Below are 17558 nucleotides of genomic sequence, written 5' to 3'. Positions count from 1 at the left end.
TGGAAAGACACTGAGGAGGAAGCAACGTGGTGATAACGAGTCCTATCCCCTTTCTTTTTTTGTTTCTTTTTTAGATTCTTTTTACTAGCATCCATTAGTTGTTCAAGGAGGATTTTTATTGTAACATCTCCATACAACGTGTTCCAATAAAACTCACCCCCTCTAGCATTACCCTTGCCCTCCTTCTTCCCTTTTTAAGACGCTCTTAACAGGCTTCATTATTCTATTTCATACAGGCAAATAAGCAAGCTCAACCATATTCATCCACCTTAGCCCTCTCCATTAACCTTCCCCTTTCTCACCAGTTCTCACCCCCAAAGAAGCCTAGTTTGTTCATTTGTTTTCAAATTTAGTGTGTATTCACTGATGGATTTCACCATGTTCAGATGTGCAAAACTTATATTTTAATAAAAATGACCTTCTTGATTGCTCCTTTACCCTATCCATTTCCTTTTTTTCAGTGAGGTTCTTGCTCAGAGAAATGCTGTCATTTTTTTTTTAAATATTGGGGATGGAAAGGTGGCTCAATGGTAGAGTGCTTGCCTCGCATGCATGAAGCCCTGAGTTCGATTCCTCAGCACCACATAAACAGAAAAAGCTGGAAGTGGTGCTGTGGCTCAAGTGGAAGAGCGCTAGCTTTGAGCTGAAGAGCCAAGGAACAGCGCCTACGCCCAGAGTTCAGGCCCCACGACCGACAAAAAACAACAATCTATATATTCTTATAGATTATTACTAAGATGTTGTACAGAGGGATTAGCATTTCATAAATACAAGTAATGAGTGCATTCCTTTTTTTTTAACAATATAACCCCTTCTTGTTGTTCTTTCCAAGGTTCCTCTGGCATTTTTTACATAATATTCAAATGATATTCCACATGTAAAGGCTGGGAAAATGTAGAGCCGATGGGAATACATTTCAACATATACATAGCTGTTTGAACAGCCATCCTCACTCTGATGAATGGATGGCTTCCATTGAGATCTATATTCATACATGAGACAGAGCTAGGCTCTGCACAATACTTTCATAGTTTGAGGTTAAAAAAACATTTTTAGCAAATTTTTACATGACATAGAACTAGAGATGGACAAAAACAAAATTAACTAAGAGGAGCAAGATATAAACTGATCTAGATAAGTTGAGATTTAATAGCGATAAGTGAAAAAGTTTTACATCTTGGTCCAAGTAAGTAAAAAAAAAAAATTGTTAAGAATGCTTTGTTAGTAGATCATATGAAAGGACCTGATTTTGGAGAGTGGGGGCGAGGAAGAGTGTTACAGGAACAGTTGAAAAGGGAGAGCTTACAATGCCACCTTCCAAAAGATCTAGTATCCTCTGGGATAGCATCCAGGGCTGAGAACATAGGCAGGAACTCTATACTCCAAACTATTCAGATGCAGTGGAAGTTTTGCACTTAATTCTGGTGCCAACTTTTAAATGGCATAGTACAATCCTGAAGTTATGTCTAGAGGAAGGTAGCCTGAATGGAGATAATGCAATCCAGAAGGAGCAGCTGAGAGACTAGAAAAAAGAAATCTTGATGGGGAAGAGTCTGACCATCTTCAAGTGTTTGCAGGACTATTGTGCAAGAGAGGGATGCAACTTGTTCAGTATTTGCATTAGTCCTGACAGGTTGGCAGCCATAACCACTTGCAGGGCTGGGGCATAGCTCAATCATCTAGCATTTCCCTAGAATTTGATTCCACTCTCAGTGGACAGTGTTCCAGTTTTGCCTTCTCTCGTCTTTCCTCACATATGTCCCAACCCAAAAGGAATTCCTGTGTCCATCCAACTCACAGATGACTGTGTCCTGACTGCCACATGAATGGCACTGGCAGCTCGAGACAGCTGGGAGCAGCAAATTTCAATCTTATCTTCTCCCCCCCCCCCCCCCCCGGTGGTGCTAAGATTTGAACTTAGGGCTCCATGCTTCAAAAAGGCTTTAGGCCTTTTTTTTTTTGCTAAGGTTATTTTTCAGATAGTCTCACTCTTCCCCAACCCATTAGGGATTGAACTCAGGGCCACATGTTTTCAAGGAAATTGATTTACCATTTGAGCCATGCCTTCGTACCTTTTTTTCCATTGGCTATTTTGGAGATAGGCTCTCATTTTGTGTCTCAGCCTGACTAGGCTGTGATCCTCCTATTTATGCTGTCCTGTGTCACTGAGAATGACAGGGATGTGCCACTGTGTCCATTATTGTGTGTCCCTTATAGCTAGGATAACAGGCATGCCATGCACTACAACATCCAGCTGTTGGTTGAGATGAAGTCATAAATATTTATGACCAAACTTGCCTCAAACCACAATCTCCTGATTTCTACCTTCCAAGTAGCTAGAATTACAGGTTTGAGCCACCATCACCATACCTGGCTTTTACTCTCTTTTACTGGAGGAGGAGTTAAGAGGTAAAATTACATTATACATGCTACACAAGAGCTCTACCACTGAGCTACATCCCTAGCCCTGTTTTAAAAGCTTGAAAAACTTTTAAATCACAACTCACAACAGGAAGTACATTTCACAATATGACTTGATACACACGGAAACAGAATTGAAACAACTCATCTCTTCATATGAGAGGCCTTCTCATATTTTTGATTACCTTTTTCTGTTTTGTGTTTTCATTTTGATGGCGACTCACACCAATGATTTCACAATCTATAAACATGTTCAATGCTCCCCTTGGCCTTGCAGTTCCAGATAGAGGTCAGCCCAGAAGGCTAGGTATGAAGAAGCAACTGAGATGGTCAATTTTATTTCAAGACCCAGAAAGGTCTTGAAGGCCCCTAGCCGAGAAAGAAGGGAGGAAAAGAGCCTAGGGAGCAAGTCTTCGTGAATATCCAGGTGTTTCCTTCACCTAATGTAGAGGAGAGTTATCTGGGTCCTTGGTGCCCACTGAGGACTGCATGAAGGGCACTGACTACAACTATACAGTAGAAAGGACTGTAGCTCAACACAGGACTGGCAGGTGAGTAAGAAGGTGTGGGGCGTGAGGGCAGCAAACGACTGTACTCATTGGTTTTTAAGCTTTAAGTGTGTGGATGATAAGATTTTATTGAACGTTGTAATAATGTCAAGGCCTAAGACAGACCCAGAAGAATAAACACAACCACCAAGGATCTAGAAAAGAAATCCTTCTCTAGAAAAGAGAAGTTTTGTTTTAGGGGAGTGGTGGTGGAAAAATATGTTAAAGAATTTATTTTGCATTCAATTTTTAACAGACGCAGTGATTAAGAAAGTCTAAGGGTGAGAGAAATAAAAGAGCCAAGGATAAATACCAGATGTTTTAACCTGATAAACTGAGGGGTCAATGATTCTAGTTGCCAAATGTGGGAAAAGAGAAATTCTATCACTCTGAAATTAGTTTAATAGTTCACTTTTAAAACATATATAATTTATTGTTATTAGAAAGGTGTTGTGCAGAGGGGTTAGAGACTGTACACATTTTTTTTTTTGGGTCCGGTCGTGGGGCCTGAACTCTGGGCCTGGGCGCTGTCCCTCAGCTCTTCAGCTCAAGGCTAGTGCTCTACCACTTGAGCCACAGCGCCACTTCCGGCTTTTTTCTTTTTGCTTATGTGGTGCTGAGGAATCAAACCCAGGGCCTCGAGCATGCAAGGCAAGTGCTCTACCACTGAGCCACCTTCCCAGCCCTGTACACATTTTTTATTTATTTTATTTTATTTTTGTCAGTCATAGGGCTAGAACTTGGAGTCTGGGTGCTATTTTTGAGCTCTTTTGTTCAAGGCTAGTGTTCTACCACACTGAGCCACAAAGCCACTTCCAATTTTATGGTGTTTAATTGGAGATAAGAGTATTACTGACTTTCCTGCCTGGGTTGGCTTTGAACCACAGTTCTCAGATCTCAGCCTCTTGAGTTGCCAGGGTTACAGGCACCAGTGCCCGGCAACTGTACACATTTAAAAAGGCTTATGTCTTTCTACCTGTACAGGGTACAAAGGTACTGGTACCTGTACAGTAAGGGCCAAGCAGAAGAGGCGTAATCCTTGTATAAAATAGGAGCCAGCAACACTCTTGAATTTATCTGTTCTCTTTTTAGTCAGATACTTAAAAAAAAACAAAAAGAAAAAAAGCTGCACATTCTAGCATAAAATAAATTATGATGAGCCATTTTTAGCCTCTGTGTCCTGTCATATTATGATTGATAGAGAATGACCAATTGAACTGTATCATGTGTGTCAAACCTCAGAACATATACACATTTGGGGAAAATAAATTATTTAGTGTAAATTGGACTTGCAAGGTTTTCTAATTGTTTCTGACTTTGGGGAAGGGGTTGTCAATAATTAAGAGCAATATCTCATAAACAATCACATTGGGCTGGGAAGATGGCTCAGTGGTAGAGCGCTTGCTTTGCATGCATGAGGCCCTGGGTTCGATTCCTCAGCACCACATAAGCAAAAAGAAAAAAGCCAGAAGTGGCGCTGTGGCTCAAGTGGTAGAGCGCTAGCCTTGAGCTGAAGAGCTGAGGGACAGCGTCCAGGCCCAGAGTTCAGGCCCCACGACCAGACCCAAAAAACAAACAAAAACAAAAACAAAATCACATATACCAAAAATAAAAAGGCTCCTGCACCATTCCCTTTGTTAGAGGCAAGGGGAAGGCAGAAAAACTGGCTCGAGTCTCATCAATTCAGGATGATCTCAATGTTTTCCCAAAGGCAGGGGAAGGGCAAGGTGGTTTGAGGAAGTCTTGTTCAATCTTAGGTGTTCAGGACCCCCCATGTCATCCCCACAAAACTTGACTAGGGCCAGGTACCAGTGGCTCATGCCTATAATCCTAGCTACTCAGGAGGCTGAGATCTGAGGATCATGGTTCAAGGTAAGTCCTTGAGACTCCTATTTTTCAATTAGTCACCAGAAAAGTGGAAGTGGTACTATGGCTCAAAATGATAGAGAACTAGCCTTGGGAGGGAGAAAGAGCTCAAGGATATCACCCAGGCCTTGAGTTGAAGCCCCATGACCAACACACACACACACACACACACACACACACACACACACACACACACACACACGATTAGGGATCTCCACTCTAGCTTCATGTAGACTGAGGAAGGTTTAGTTAAACGCCAAGATCCCCACTTCCATTTTTTAGATACTGGCCACACCAGGGAGAGAAAAGAGGAGAGGAGAGAAGAGAGGAGAGGAGGGAAGAGAAGGGGAAGGAAGGGGAAGAAGATGGAGAGGGAAGGGGAGGAAAAGGAGGAAAGACCAACACAGCAGCTAGGGGAGGAGGCTAGGTAGTGAGTGCCAAGTGTTCTAGACTGGATGGGAAGCACAGAGGCCGTGCAGGCAGCAGGCAGAGCAGAGCCCTGAGCTCAGCCTTGGGCAGGAGACAGATCTGGCTCCTGTCATACCTGCACTAATGAGCTGGAAGCAGGCGGAAATGGCCCAGCATGTGAAGGTCCCCATGCCAGCTGGACAGGAGAGGACTGAGCAGGGTAGAAGCAGAGCCTGTCCCCTCCCCCTACCTTGTGTTCGCAAGCTAGAAACTGGAGAGGGGTCCGGTTGGATGAAGCTGAAACAGACCTCCTGGGGTAAGGGGATTAGAAAGATGCCATGGGGCTGTGGTACAGGAGGGGAGAGCCCGGGGGCTGCAGAGGCACCCTGCCAGCCCTGGGGCGGGAAGAGGCCCCAGGAGAGCTGTCAGCTACAAACACAGGCAGACCATGCTGAGAGAAGCTGAGGAGAGGCAAAGGCTGGACTCAATACAATGGAAGGGATGGGTCCTCCAGCCCTGCCAGGGAGGCAGAAATGGCCACAAGTATTTGCAGACTGTAAACACAAAGAAGGACAGGGCTTGTCTGGGTCTGCAAGGATCTGGACAAAGCCTAGCAGAGGAGGGCCCTGGATGGGAAGCAGGCTGGACACTGTCCTCCTTTATCGTGACTGTCTGAAACCTGAAGGAAGAGTCAAGGACAAGCAGGGAAAACCCAGAAAGCCTCCCAGAGCCAGGAATGGGGCCCACATCCAGATGGAGACTATCCTTTGTGTGAGCAGGGAGAAGTTACCCTAGCAGGTGTTTTTTTCTTCTTCAAGCCTAAGATCCAAGCACTCAAGAGTGACAGTTCTGTTTGGTGCTAGAAGTGTAGAGATGTTCACTAGGCCTCCTAGCACCAGAGCAAGGCCAAGTGATTGGATAAATAATTATGGAGCATTCCCATTAACCTTTCACATGCAAGGTGACCTCTCCCAGTGGCTTCCATAGGGACCTTCATCCCCATTCCATTCTTCTTTGGAAAATTCCTACCAGAAGCAGAGCCTGAGCCAGGCACAGGTGGCTCACACTTGTAATCCTAGCTACTCAGGAGGCTGAGCACTGAGGATCCCAGTTCAAAGCCAGCCTGAGGGAGAAAAAAAGTCCCTGAGATTCTTAATGTCCAAATAAGCACCAAAAAAGCCAGAAAGGTAGCTGTGGCTCAAGTCGTAGAGCAAAACACAACCTTGAGCAAAAAGTTAAGATAGAGCCCCCTGTACTGCTCCCCTCCCGCCCCACCAAGAGATCCCGTAGATAGGATCTGACCTTTGGCTCAGTGAGCAACCTTCAGTTTATAACCACTCTGTGACCAGACACACACACACTAGGCTGGGACTGCCTCGCTTCATGGCTCTTCCATTTATCTACCTATAACAGGAAGGGATTGAGTTCTCCCATACCCTGAGATTTTCATTGGTTATAGCTCTTGATTCAGTGTGTAGTTACTATGGGAACAGCCTCAGGCACCTGATGGACCATCAATTGTATTACTTGACATGAGGCAAGTGACCCAAGCTGTCTCAATCAGATTCTCTGCAATGATCTGAGTCTGCTGCAGAGGCATGCTGCTCTAACTGGGCCATGAAATTGCAGTAAGCTAGAAAGGACATAGCCTAAAGAGTCCCTGAGGTTGAGTGACCTTGCTGCCTAGATTCCTGATTGTCTTTTGTTTTGGTTCTTCAAATCAACGTCTTGCTGTGTAGCTCAAAATGGCCTCAAACTCACAATCCTCCTGGCTCAGTGCTGGGATTATAGGCATATACCACCACACTTGGCTGATTTCCAGCCCTCTTGATACCTACCTCTTCAGTTCATATTTCCATTTGTTCCTGATAGTCATATTCTTCTTTTTTTTAAGGTACAAATTACAGCCTTCCTTGTTGGCTACAACCAAAGGACTCTAATTTAAATACAGAGCAAGAGAGCAAAGCCTAATTTAAATATAAAGCAAGAATACTGCAGCCTTCTTTCCTTTGTGATCTAAGGGCAATTTGTTCAGTTATTCAACAGCACTCAGCTCATGCAGAAGACATTATAGTCTGCTCAACCAGACTGTGAACAATAGCTCAGGGGATAGCCTGATGGTAGAATGTGTGCTTAGCAATCATAAGACTATGGGTTTAATACCCAGCACTCCCCCCCCCCCCACTAAAAAGGAATGAATATCCTGGATATTAACTGCACAATTATACCTAAGACATCTGATCTCAGCACCTTATACCCTGTGGTGCTCTGTTGCATTTAATCAAGATCTTATAGCTAATGCTAGGTAACCCTCCTAGAGACAAAATGTAGTAAATATCAGAGGATAGTACTTGGAGGTCAGATATGAAACAGCCGCTAAGCAATTCCTAGTATGTAAAAGTGGCCAGTGAACACGAGAGAAGTAGTCAAGATTTGTTTGAGCATGTTTGAGGGAAGTCCTGCTTGGCGCCTTGGAATATCTCTTCCACCTTTTCATGAATATGATCCTCAAGACATAAAAAGTTCATTGGGCACTGGTTTCTCAAGACTATAATCATAGCCCAGGCCCTGAGTTCAAGTCCCAGTACCCACAGCAAAAAAAAAAAAAAAAGGAGACGGGGCGGGGGGGGGGGGTCGGGGAGAGAGAGAGAGAGGCTGAGATTTTAGGGTTTAAAGCCAGCCAGGGCAGGAAAGTCAGTAAGACTCTTATTAACCAGCCAAAAGTTGTAAGTGAAAAGGTGGTTCCAATGGTAAAGCAGCAGCCCTGAGCAAAAGCTCTAAAGCAGAGCTCCTTGACCTGAATTTAAACCCTAATATCAGTGTGTACACGTGCATGGGAGACAACATCTTCATTTACCCTGAGTGAGGAAGGATGTAGACTCGCTCCAGAGAGCAGTACTTTGGACAGAAAAAAGTGTACGGAGAGTGAAGATCTTCAGAGTGTAAAAAATGAACTTTTGGATTTGCAGGTAGATGGAGAAATAGAAAGGCTAAAAAGGGCAGGTGGTAGGATACAAATGAATGAGAGGTGCATCAGTGTTGGCTGTAAGTTGTAAAGCTGTCTCTGGCCAACTAAGTGAAGAGAAAGATTTTTTTTTTTGGCACCAGTACTGGGACTTGAACTCAGGGCCTGGATTCAGTCCTTTAGTGTTTTTGCTCAAGGCTGGTGCTCTGACTTGAACCACACTTCCATGGCTGGGTTTTTGCTGGTTAATTGGAGATAAGAGTCACATGGACTTTTATGCTTGGACTGGCTTTGAATCATGATCTTCAAATCTCAGCCTCCTGAGTAGCTAGCATTACAGGCATGAGCCACTGGTGCCTGGCTTGAAGAGAAAGAATTGGCTGGAAAGACACAGGAGATTCAAGCAGGCACACAATAGTTTGGGAATGCCAGAGACCAGCATGTTGAAGGCTCTGGTGACAGGAATTTATCAGCTACCTGGCACTGCATGATTCTGACCCTTCACGGTAGGTAGTGATCGACTCCTAGGCAAATTCAAAGTCCCCAGGAGAGAGTCTGATGGACTGTGAGTCCAGTACCCACCCTTTGGGAGTGGAGGGACAGAAACGTTCCGTGGCTGGGAGCCACACTAGGAATGTGTGGAATTGGGGAGGTGCAGCTCCCCAAAGGAAAATTGAGTTTCTGTTCCCCAAACGGGGGGGGGGGGGAAGTGCTGGGCATATGCACACAGCAGATGTTCACTACACATGGGATGTCAATTGAGAGGAGGGAGATGAGAAGGGTGGGGTATGGGAATTTCCAGGACACTCCAAAATCTGCCACAGGGGCCAAGGCTCTTTCTCCAGCCCTGGATTGCTTCTTGTGTTCTCTCCCTCTATAAAAGCAAGCTCAGAAACAAAAAAAAAAAAAGAACACTGTTTTTGTTCTTGACAGCTTGATAGAATTGTCTCCTTAGCTTCCAGTCAGGCTCAGCTCCTGCTAGAATAATTACCACCCACCTGTTCTCCATGCAAGAATTCACAGCCAGTGGACACACATCTGGCCTGTAAAAGACATGCTTGGAAGTCTCCCAGGCTGCTTGGAACAGGCTGGGGACAACACAGGGTCAGCCATGATTTGAAAGCAAGGAAACAGCTGGCTTGGAACCGAGGTCACTGTGGCCTGAGCAGCTGCCCACCTCTTGCCTGCCAGGCAGCACAATGGACAGGGAACAGGTGTGCCCCAAGACCAGCAAAACCTCAAGAATGGGCTCTGTCCTTCTCCCCTAGCACACCGCTGTCTGTCTGCCTCACCTATATCTTAAGCAGTGGAAGGGGCTACTGGCCAGTCTTTCTAGGGATGCCCTTGATTGTTTTCCTCATTACAAACCACATAAGCACCCTGGAAGTTAAGAAAAGGCCAAGTAAGGCTGTAATGGGGAGGGCAAGACCTTTGTTGGTGGTACAAGACCCAAATCTTTATTTTGTTTTGTTGGTGCTGGTGCTAGGACTTTAACGCAAAGCATGGGTGCTATGCCTTAGATTTATTCACTCAATACTAGCACTGTTCCACTTGAGCCACAGTTCCACATCTGGGTTTTTGGTGGTTAATTGGAGATAAGAGTCTTATGGGCTTTCGTTGAACCTCAATCCTCAGATCACAAACTCCTGAGTAGCCAGGATGATAGGTATGACCCAAGGTTTTTGTTTTATGTATGTATGTATATATATATGTATATATATATATATAAATTTTTATTAGTAAAGTATTATACAGATGGGTTACCATTTTATACATTGAGTAATGAATACAGTTCTTTTTTCCTTCGCTTTCTCCTAGTTTCCCCTTTCCATCCTGCTCACAAGTTGCATAGTTCATTTTCCACATAGTGTATACTGAATACCATGGTTACATTTGTTTACCTTTCTGCACCCCTTCTTTTGGAAGATCCAAGCTTTAAGGGTGTAAAGGTAGAGCTAGAAGGAGCCTCAAAGCTTTTAAGTCAGTGGTTTCCAACCTTCACACTTGAGTAGCAAAAACCTTTGTGCCGTGTTTCAGTCTTCAGCAGACATTTATTGAATGACAACTGCAGGCCAGGTATTGTGCTAGAGGATATAGCAGTGTAGAATCTTCACCTGCTCCCTGCCCCACCTGAGCTTAGTTTAGTGAGGGAGACAGATGAGAAGCAAATAATCAGGAAGATGGCTCAGTAATGGGTTTCAATGGAAACAGGGGTGAAAAGAGATGCATGGGGCTAGGTGGCCCAATGTAGATTTGGGGGCTAGGTGTCCCAGTGTAGACTTGAGTGTCATCTCCAAAAGTGGCGTGTCTGATCTGATAGCTGAGAGTGATTAGAAAATTGGGGGGAAATGGAGGAAGATGAGCCAGGCAGGAGGCAGTGGGAGGGAATTCTGAAGATCAGATGGGAAAGGGCTTGTGCTAGAGGCCATTACATCAGGGGGTTGTAGTGAGGCAAGCAGATGGTATGGGACAAAGATGAAGGATACAGACCAGACCACCAGGGCCTTGAGGCCCAGATCAAAGGCATAAATGAAAAACTGGGGAGCTGTGGCTGAAAAAGGACTCATTTCAGCCAGGTGCCCATGCTTATGCCTGTGGCCCTGGCTACTCAGGAGGCTGAAATCTGAGGATCACGGTTCAAAGCCAGCAATGCAGGAAAGACCGTGAGGCTCTTATCTCCAATAAACCACCAGAAAACCGGAAGTGGCACTGTGGCTCAAGTAGTAGAGTGCTTGCCTTGAGCTGAAGAGCTCAGGGACAGTGCCCAGGCCCAGAGATCAAGCCCCATGACCATCAAAAAATAAAATAAAAAGGACCCATCTCTGACCTTTCTCTCTCCACCAGCCTTTCTTTGTGGTATCTAGGGTACTTTGGTAGAAACACAGGCTTGTCGACTGTTCACAGCTAAGTGTAATGGTGCATGCCTGTAATCCCAGCCCTCTGGATATGGAAGCAGAAGGATCGTGACTTCCAGGCCAGTGAAACTCTGTTTCAAAACACCAAGAAAATCCATAACATGACAAAACAACAACAAAAACCATGGTTCCAGCTTTTCTTATCATTTTTAGGTGAGAAGCCTGGGATTCTAGCCTCCTTGGAGAGAAGGTGATGTGGGGACAGGATCCCAGAACACTGCATATCCTCAGAGTTCACTTCACAGGAGGAGACAAGTCTCAAGAGCTTCCTGGGTTGTGGCAAGGGCTGGGGGGGGGGGGGGGGGGGGGAGAAGGACCGACACTAGGATAAAATACTGCAACTTGCTTGTCTGACTCTCCCCTTGGGCTGAGAGAGTCACTGAGTCTCTTGGCCCATCTGCATCATTCACTCGGAGGCATAGACAGGCTGCCTGCCAGGACAGCAGACCCCACTCAAGCTCCAGTCTTCTACATTCCTCTCCACCCAGGGGTTAGGGTCAGGGTCAGGCACAGGGTATTTTCCCAAGCCCTGGGGGAATGGCGGTGCCTCCTGATGTCCATAGCTATTATCCAGCTAGGAGGGTAGCTACCAGGACAGACAGGCTGGAGAGCAGAGCAATCAAAGCCGGGGGTGGAGCGGGGGGAAGAGGTCTGGGGAGGAGGACCTGGAATATATCAACAACTTCAGCTCCAGGAAGTAGAAATAGAAAGCAGTGATGGGAAAAGGGCTGGCAAGGCTGGAGTGTGTGCCTGAGGCTCTGTCGGTTTCAATAAGAGGCTAGAATCTGCCTGTTCCAGCCCAGATGGTCCTCATCTAACTCACCCTCAGGTCTGGTCTCTTTGAACACCCCTACGTACATGAATCTGTCTATAGCTCCTGGGGCTTCTGAAACCAAAGGCAATGCCCAGTTTGGAGACAGCAGGTTGTAGGCATTGTAGGCCCCTTTGCAGCCTGCAAGGGGTCAAAAGTCAATCAGAGCAGGCTGGCAGAAAGGTTCCAAAGATCTAGAGGGATGCTGGTGCAATTGCCAGCTCAGGAAGAACGGCAGCCTGAGAGGTCCCTTGGGTTCCAGAGGGCTCTTCCATCATCCAGTGCTGGCCCGGGGCATAGTTGTGTAACCATGGTATGAGGGTACATTTGTGCAGCATTTCAGCAGTCAACACACGTACACACACATGCACACATACACATGTGTGCGTGTGCGTGTGTGTGTGAGAGAGAGAGAGAGAGAGAGAGACGCATGCGCTAGAGCTTGACTCGGGGTCTAAGTGCTTTCCCTTAGCTTTTTTAGCTCAAGGCTGTTGTTCTCCCACTTGAGCCACTTCCAGCTTTTTGCTGGTTAAGTGGAAATAAGAATTTCATGGACTTTCCTGCTCAGGCTGGCTTTGAACTGTGATCCTCAGATCTCAGTTTCCTGAGTAGCTAGGATTACAGATATGAGTCACATATGGCTCAATACAAATTTATTGAATACCAGCTACAGGCCAGGTACTTCCTCTAGAAGATCATAGCAGTGTGTGATCCTGACCTGGTCCCTGCCCTCCTGAGCTCACAATCTAGAGAGGAGACAGGCAAAGAAACAAGTAGTCAGGTACATCACTCAGTAATGAGTTGCAGTGGAAGTAAAGATGGAAAGAAACATGTGCCTTCCCTCACTACAGTCACCTGCTGTGATTTCCTCTGGCACAATGAATAAACAAGCATCGCACAGGGTACAGTGCACCCCAGTTTTCTTCCCATTCTTCTCTTCTGCCCTCATGTGCCACACAGCTCTGTAAGCACTAGCTACCTTCATCCTCCCCAGGGAAAGAAGACAGAGAGACACAAAGGGTCAGGTGTCAGAAGGCTTGAATTAAGTCTAGTAGGGTCAGGTGTCAAAAGGCCTGAATTAAGTCTAGTCTGCCACCCTTTCTAGCTGTGGCATCTTCAACAAAATGCTCAACCTCTCTAAGATGCCTTCCTCTTCTCCAAAATGACACAGAGAAGAGCTTCCCTGGTCCCTCAAAATCCATAGGCTTCATGTTTAACTCAACCAATCATGGATTGGAAATTGCATCAGTATTGAGCATGTATAGACTTTTCCCCTGATCATTATTTCTTAAGCAATACACTGGGACAGTGTATTGCTGTATATGGCAGCTACATTGTATTGGGCATTGTAAGTAATCATGAGATTATTTAAAGAACAAGGACGATTTCATAGGTTGTAAGCCAGTATTACACCATCTGATATAAGGGATGTGAGTGTCCCTGGGTTTTGGTGGGGTCCTGGAACCAATCCCTGGCAGATTCAGAGGGCAGCTACACTTCTTAGGAACATAAAAGCAGTTAGGTATGAAGATGAAGATAGAGAACCTTGAACTCTTGCTCAGTTTGCCATGGCTACTCCTAAGAGGACAAGAGGGAGAATTGGGGAAGTGTTGGGAGACTTTTGAATTTTCAAAAACTGGATATTTGATGGGTGGGGGGAACTTCCAAAAGTTTCAATCCTATTTCCAAGGTCAAAGGTGAGCTAGATAGTAGAGTGATGAGGGCCTGTGGTGGAGAAAGTCATCCTCTGTCAAAAACAAAAAGGAGCCTGGAGTTGGTGGCACAGGACTATAATCCTAGCTATTCAGAGGCTGAGATCTGAGGATCAAAATTCAGAGTCAGCTCAGGCAAGAAAGCCTGTGAAACTCTTATCTCCAATTAACCATCAAAAAGCTGAAAATGGAACTGTGGCTCAAGCGGTAGAATGCCAGCCTTGAGAAAAAGAGCTAAGGAAGACAGGGAATGAGGAGCTGGGGAAGTGGGGAGGGAAGGGATGGTAGGGGGAAAACAAAGGAGGAGGTAACAATGCTCAGCTCATTACCTTACTCATGTAACTGTAACTCCTCTATACAGTATTTTTACAATAAAAAATATATACAAAAAAGAGCTAACGGATAGTGCCTAAGCCCTGAGTTCAAGCCTCAGTACCAGAACAATAAATAAATAAAATAACTAACTAGAGGAGGAAAGACAAGAAAGAATAATACAAAGGGATTGAATTTGATCAAAGTACATGATATGCATACATGTAAATATCACAGTGGAATCCTTCATCCAATTATATATGCTAATAAGAAAAATGGAGAGAGGAAATTGGATTTCCCAAGGTGTTTCAGCCAAGGACTAGCCAGACAGCTTCTTCTCCAGAGAGCGGCTGCTGTTCCCAGGCTCCTTAGCCCTCTGGCAGCTGTTTAGCTGCTGTTTTCCTCATCAGGCAGGGCTGTAGCTTGGTCCTCCATACCTCTGGTAAGGGCCAGAAATCATTCAGAGTCCTTGACAGCACTGAGATGCTATGGGAGAAACTACTGGCTGGAGAGGAGATGCCACAGGCATACTTAGTGGGACCCAGGATGTATCACTTATGTGGCATGTGGCTTAGGTTATGAGGGAAGTGTTAGCTTGCACTTTTGTGAGCATATTCGCACAAACATGTAGAAGTAAAATGTCTTTCTGGATTGCCTGATGCTGTATCCAGATCTTTGTAGATCCCAGAGAGCGATGGTGGATCTCTGGGGAGCAATTGTCACCATATCACTGCTGGGTTGGGAGCTGCTCAGAGGCTGAGCTTCAGAGAAAGTTGGGCTGGTACTGGCTGGCTGAGGTCTGAAGGGGAATATGTGTGCTTCCAGGGCCAGATGCCTGCTTTGCTCTCAGCTCTCTGTTCACAGTGCACTGGCTGATTTTAACTGTGGCATGATTTGCAGTCCTACCAGACACCAGGCCATCGTTATTTGTAGTGTGGCCTGTGGGCCAGCAGTAGCAATACCTGGGTACTTGTTAGAATGCAGAATGTCAGGTCCTGGGATGTGAACTGAGAATGAAACCATATCACTAAAGCAGAGCCAAGAGCGAAGGGAAGAGTCTTAACAACTTTATTCAAGCCCTTGAATCAAGAGAAAGCTTGAAGTCCAGCTTAGGCTGGGATTTCTAGTTACACAGACAATGAATTCCCTTTTACTGAAAGAGTTCTGAACTTACTCCAACCTCTCAGAAAGAAGGCATCTGATTAGGACTCCTAAGCCCTGTCACTATTCTTAGTGCCTCTTTGTTTCACACCATGTGTGCAAGTGTACATCATGAACTCACATGGACACGTTGGGCTTTCCTCCCAGCTTGTTCTTCCTCTTCTGCCCAAGCCCTCTTTCTCTAGTCTTGCTGATCCTCAGCCTTCAGCTTGGCCTTTCATGGCTCTATCTCCTCTCCAGAAGGTTGGGGAGAGTGGATACCTGGTTTAAGCCAGTAGGATAAATGCTGCCCCTAAATTCAGGAGTCATATCAGTATTCCTACCCTATAAGAGTTCTCACTGTATTGCCAAACTCCTATCTCTGGTGTCTCCTATAACCCTAGGCCTAGAGCCTAGATGTCTCCCAAAACATCTGGACCTCAAGGGTTTTGCTACCATCCCAACTCCATGCCTAGTTAGAAAAACCATACCCTAAAGGCAGGGCAGGACAATCCAAGGTCCCACTTCCTTTGGGGAGATCCATGCCTCCTTTCTCTAGGGAATTCAGTGTCTAAATTACAGAGGCACTGACTTACATTCCTTGCGCTATTCTTAACTCTTCTCATGGTAAAACTGGTCCCTTTGGGCCAGAAGCCCAGCATAGTGATCAATAAACATGGAATGAAGAAATGAGTGTCTGAATAAATGACTTGGTGGAATGTATAGTGAAATGAGTGAGTGAATACATGAACAGACTAAAGAGGAAAGGCAGTAGGAGGACTGGGAAGTGGCAGAAGGGTCAAAAAACCTAAGAAGGGGCAGAGTTAGAAGACAGGCAACAGAATGAGGCAGCTACTATGGCAGACAATAGAAGGGATACAGATCAGATGTCCCAAGTCTCCTAGTCTTGTATTTTTATTAAAAATTAACTTGACCTTGGGCTCATTCATAGATCATTTATAAGCTTTCTTTTTTCCCTCTTAACTCAAATGTTATCTGTCAAAGACATTGTGCATATTGCTTTGACATGGCGTTGACCTGGCAGTTGAAGGCAACCACTAGGTGTGATCTCTAGGGGAGGACCTAAGAGATGCAGTGAACTTGGGGTGCCTTCCAAAGCCCTCCATCAAGACATCTAAGTCTTCTACAGGCCAAGGCCACAGGGCCTCTGTCTTTCCCCCAAAGACTCCTCTCTCTCTCATTCTCTCTCTCTCTCTCTCTCTCTCTCTCTCTCTCTCTGACTCCTATCCCTTGGTTCCACATTGGCACTGCTGGGAGCCCTGTGGGGCTTCAGGCAAGCAAGAGAGTGGTAGATGACTGCACGGATTTGCAGCTACAAATGAAGAGCCACGTTTTGTTTTTGAATGGATTGTGCTCTGGCAGCAAGGCTTGGGGATGCAAATCCACCAAGGGGAGATGCAGATGGGAAGCCGATGTGGGGATGTTGTAAGTCCCTGCTCCACTGCCCAAGGCCCACCTTGGAGAACACAAGCCTTCTGCTGCTGAGAGCTGATGGCAGGCTGTGCGGGACACCACGGGACCCACAGCCAAGAGCTCCGGCCCAGCTGTTGCCCTCTCCTTCTTGGCCTTCCTTTCATTCCTTCTTGAATTCTTAGAGAGCATGTCTGTTCTCTCTCTCCTCCCTTCTCTCTCTCCCTTTCTCTCTCCCTCCCTCTCTCTTTCTCTCTCTCATTCTCTTTGTCTTCATGTCACTTGCCTGTCTTATTCTGCTTCTTGCTCTCAGACATTCTCTTACTCCATGTTTGTCCTCAGTCTCTGCCTCTCCCTCCTTCCCTCCCTCCCTCTTTCTGGCTACTGCCCAACACCAATGCCCCTACCCTCCATGCTTGGATAAGTCTGCCAATCAGCTTGAACCCCTGGGGTGAAGAACAGGAAGAACAGGCCAAGGGCAGACAGCAGCCCTGGTTCCATGAAGAAAGGCATTTCAAGCCAGAGAAGCCAAGGCAGGCAGAGGCCAAGAATTTCTCACTTACCCACAGGGCTGGATATTTAGTCTGAGCTGGGGAGGGCAGGTGGCAACCAGCCTGCTGCTCCCAAGCCGGCTCTGTCTGTCTCCTTAGCTTCAGACCCATTCAGTGTGACACTGTTCTCTCTTCCCGGCTTGAGTCCAGTCCTCATCAGGAAAGGCAGTGAGATGGGACACCATGCCTCTGTTTCCCTCAAGGACACAGACCCAGGTGAAGGCAGATGGGACAGGAAAGAACATGTTCTGTATCCTCCACTGCTCCAAAGAGCTGAGCAGTCTTTCCCTTTCCACCCCAGCAGTGTCTCAGCCAGCCTCCAAAGGCAAAATCGCTTTTATTTTAGCTGGAACTCATCTAAATACTTTATCCAATTGGTGTGGGCTCCATACTCAGTTGTTATCTTTTTTTTTTTTTTGTTGGTCATGGGGCTTGAACTCTGGGCTTGGGCGCTGTCCCTGCGCTCTTCAGCTCAAGG

General features: G+C 46.0%; 1 protein-coding gene across 1 annotated transcript in view; it reads right to left on the bottom strand.

Annotated features, from left to right (window-relative positions):
* The window catches only part of Ltbp2 (latent transforming growth factor beta binding protein 2), a 128557-nt gene extending 111711 nt beyond the window's left edge, over window positions 1-16846 (bottom strand). Inside the window, exons 1-2 of the mRNA XM_042692836.1 lie at window positions 16816-16846; window positions 11947-12075 (exon numbers count right to left, since the gene is read on the bottom strand). Of these exons, the coding sequence (XP_042548770.1) occupies window positions 11947-12075; window positions 16816-16846 (160 nt within the window). The remainder of the gene's footprint in view (window positions 1-11946; window positions 12076-16815) is intronic.
* Window positions 16847-17558: the final 712 nt, after the last annotated feature.

This window comes from Dipodomys spectabilis, unplaced genomic scaffold (assembly GCF_019054845.1).
Source record: "Dipodomys spectabilis isolate Male_0828 unplaced genomic scaffold, ASM1905484v1 ptg000157l, whole genome shotgun sequence".
NCBI classification, from domain to species: Eukaryota; Metazoa; Chordata; class Mammalia; order Rodentia; family Heteromyidae; genus Dipodomys; species Dipodomys spectabilis.
The sequence above is the reverse complement of the archived record's forward strand: the minus strand, read 5'-3'. Positions and strand labels throughout refer to the sequence as shown.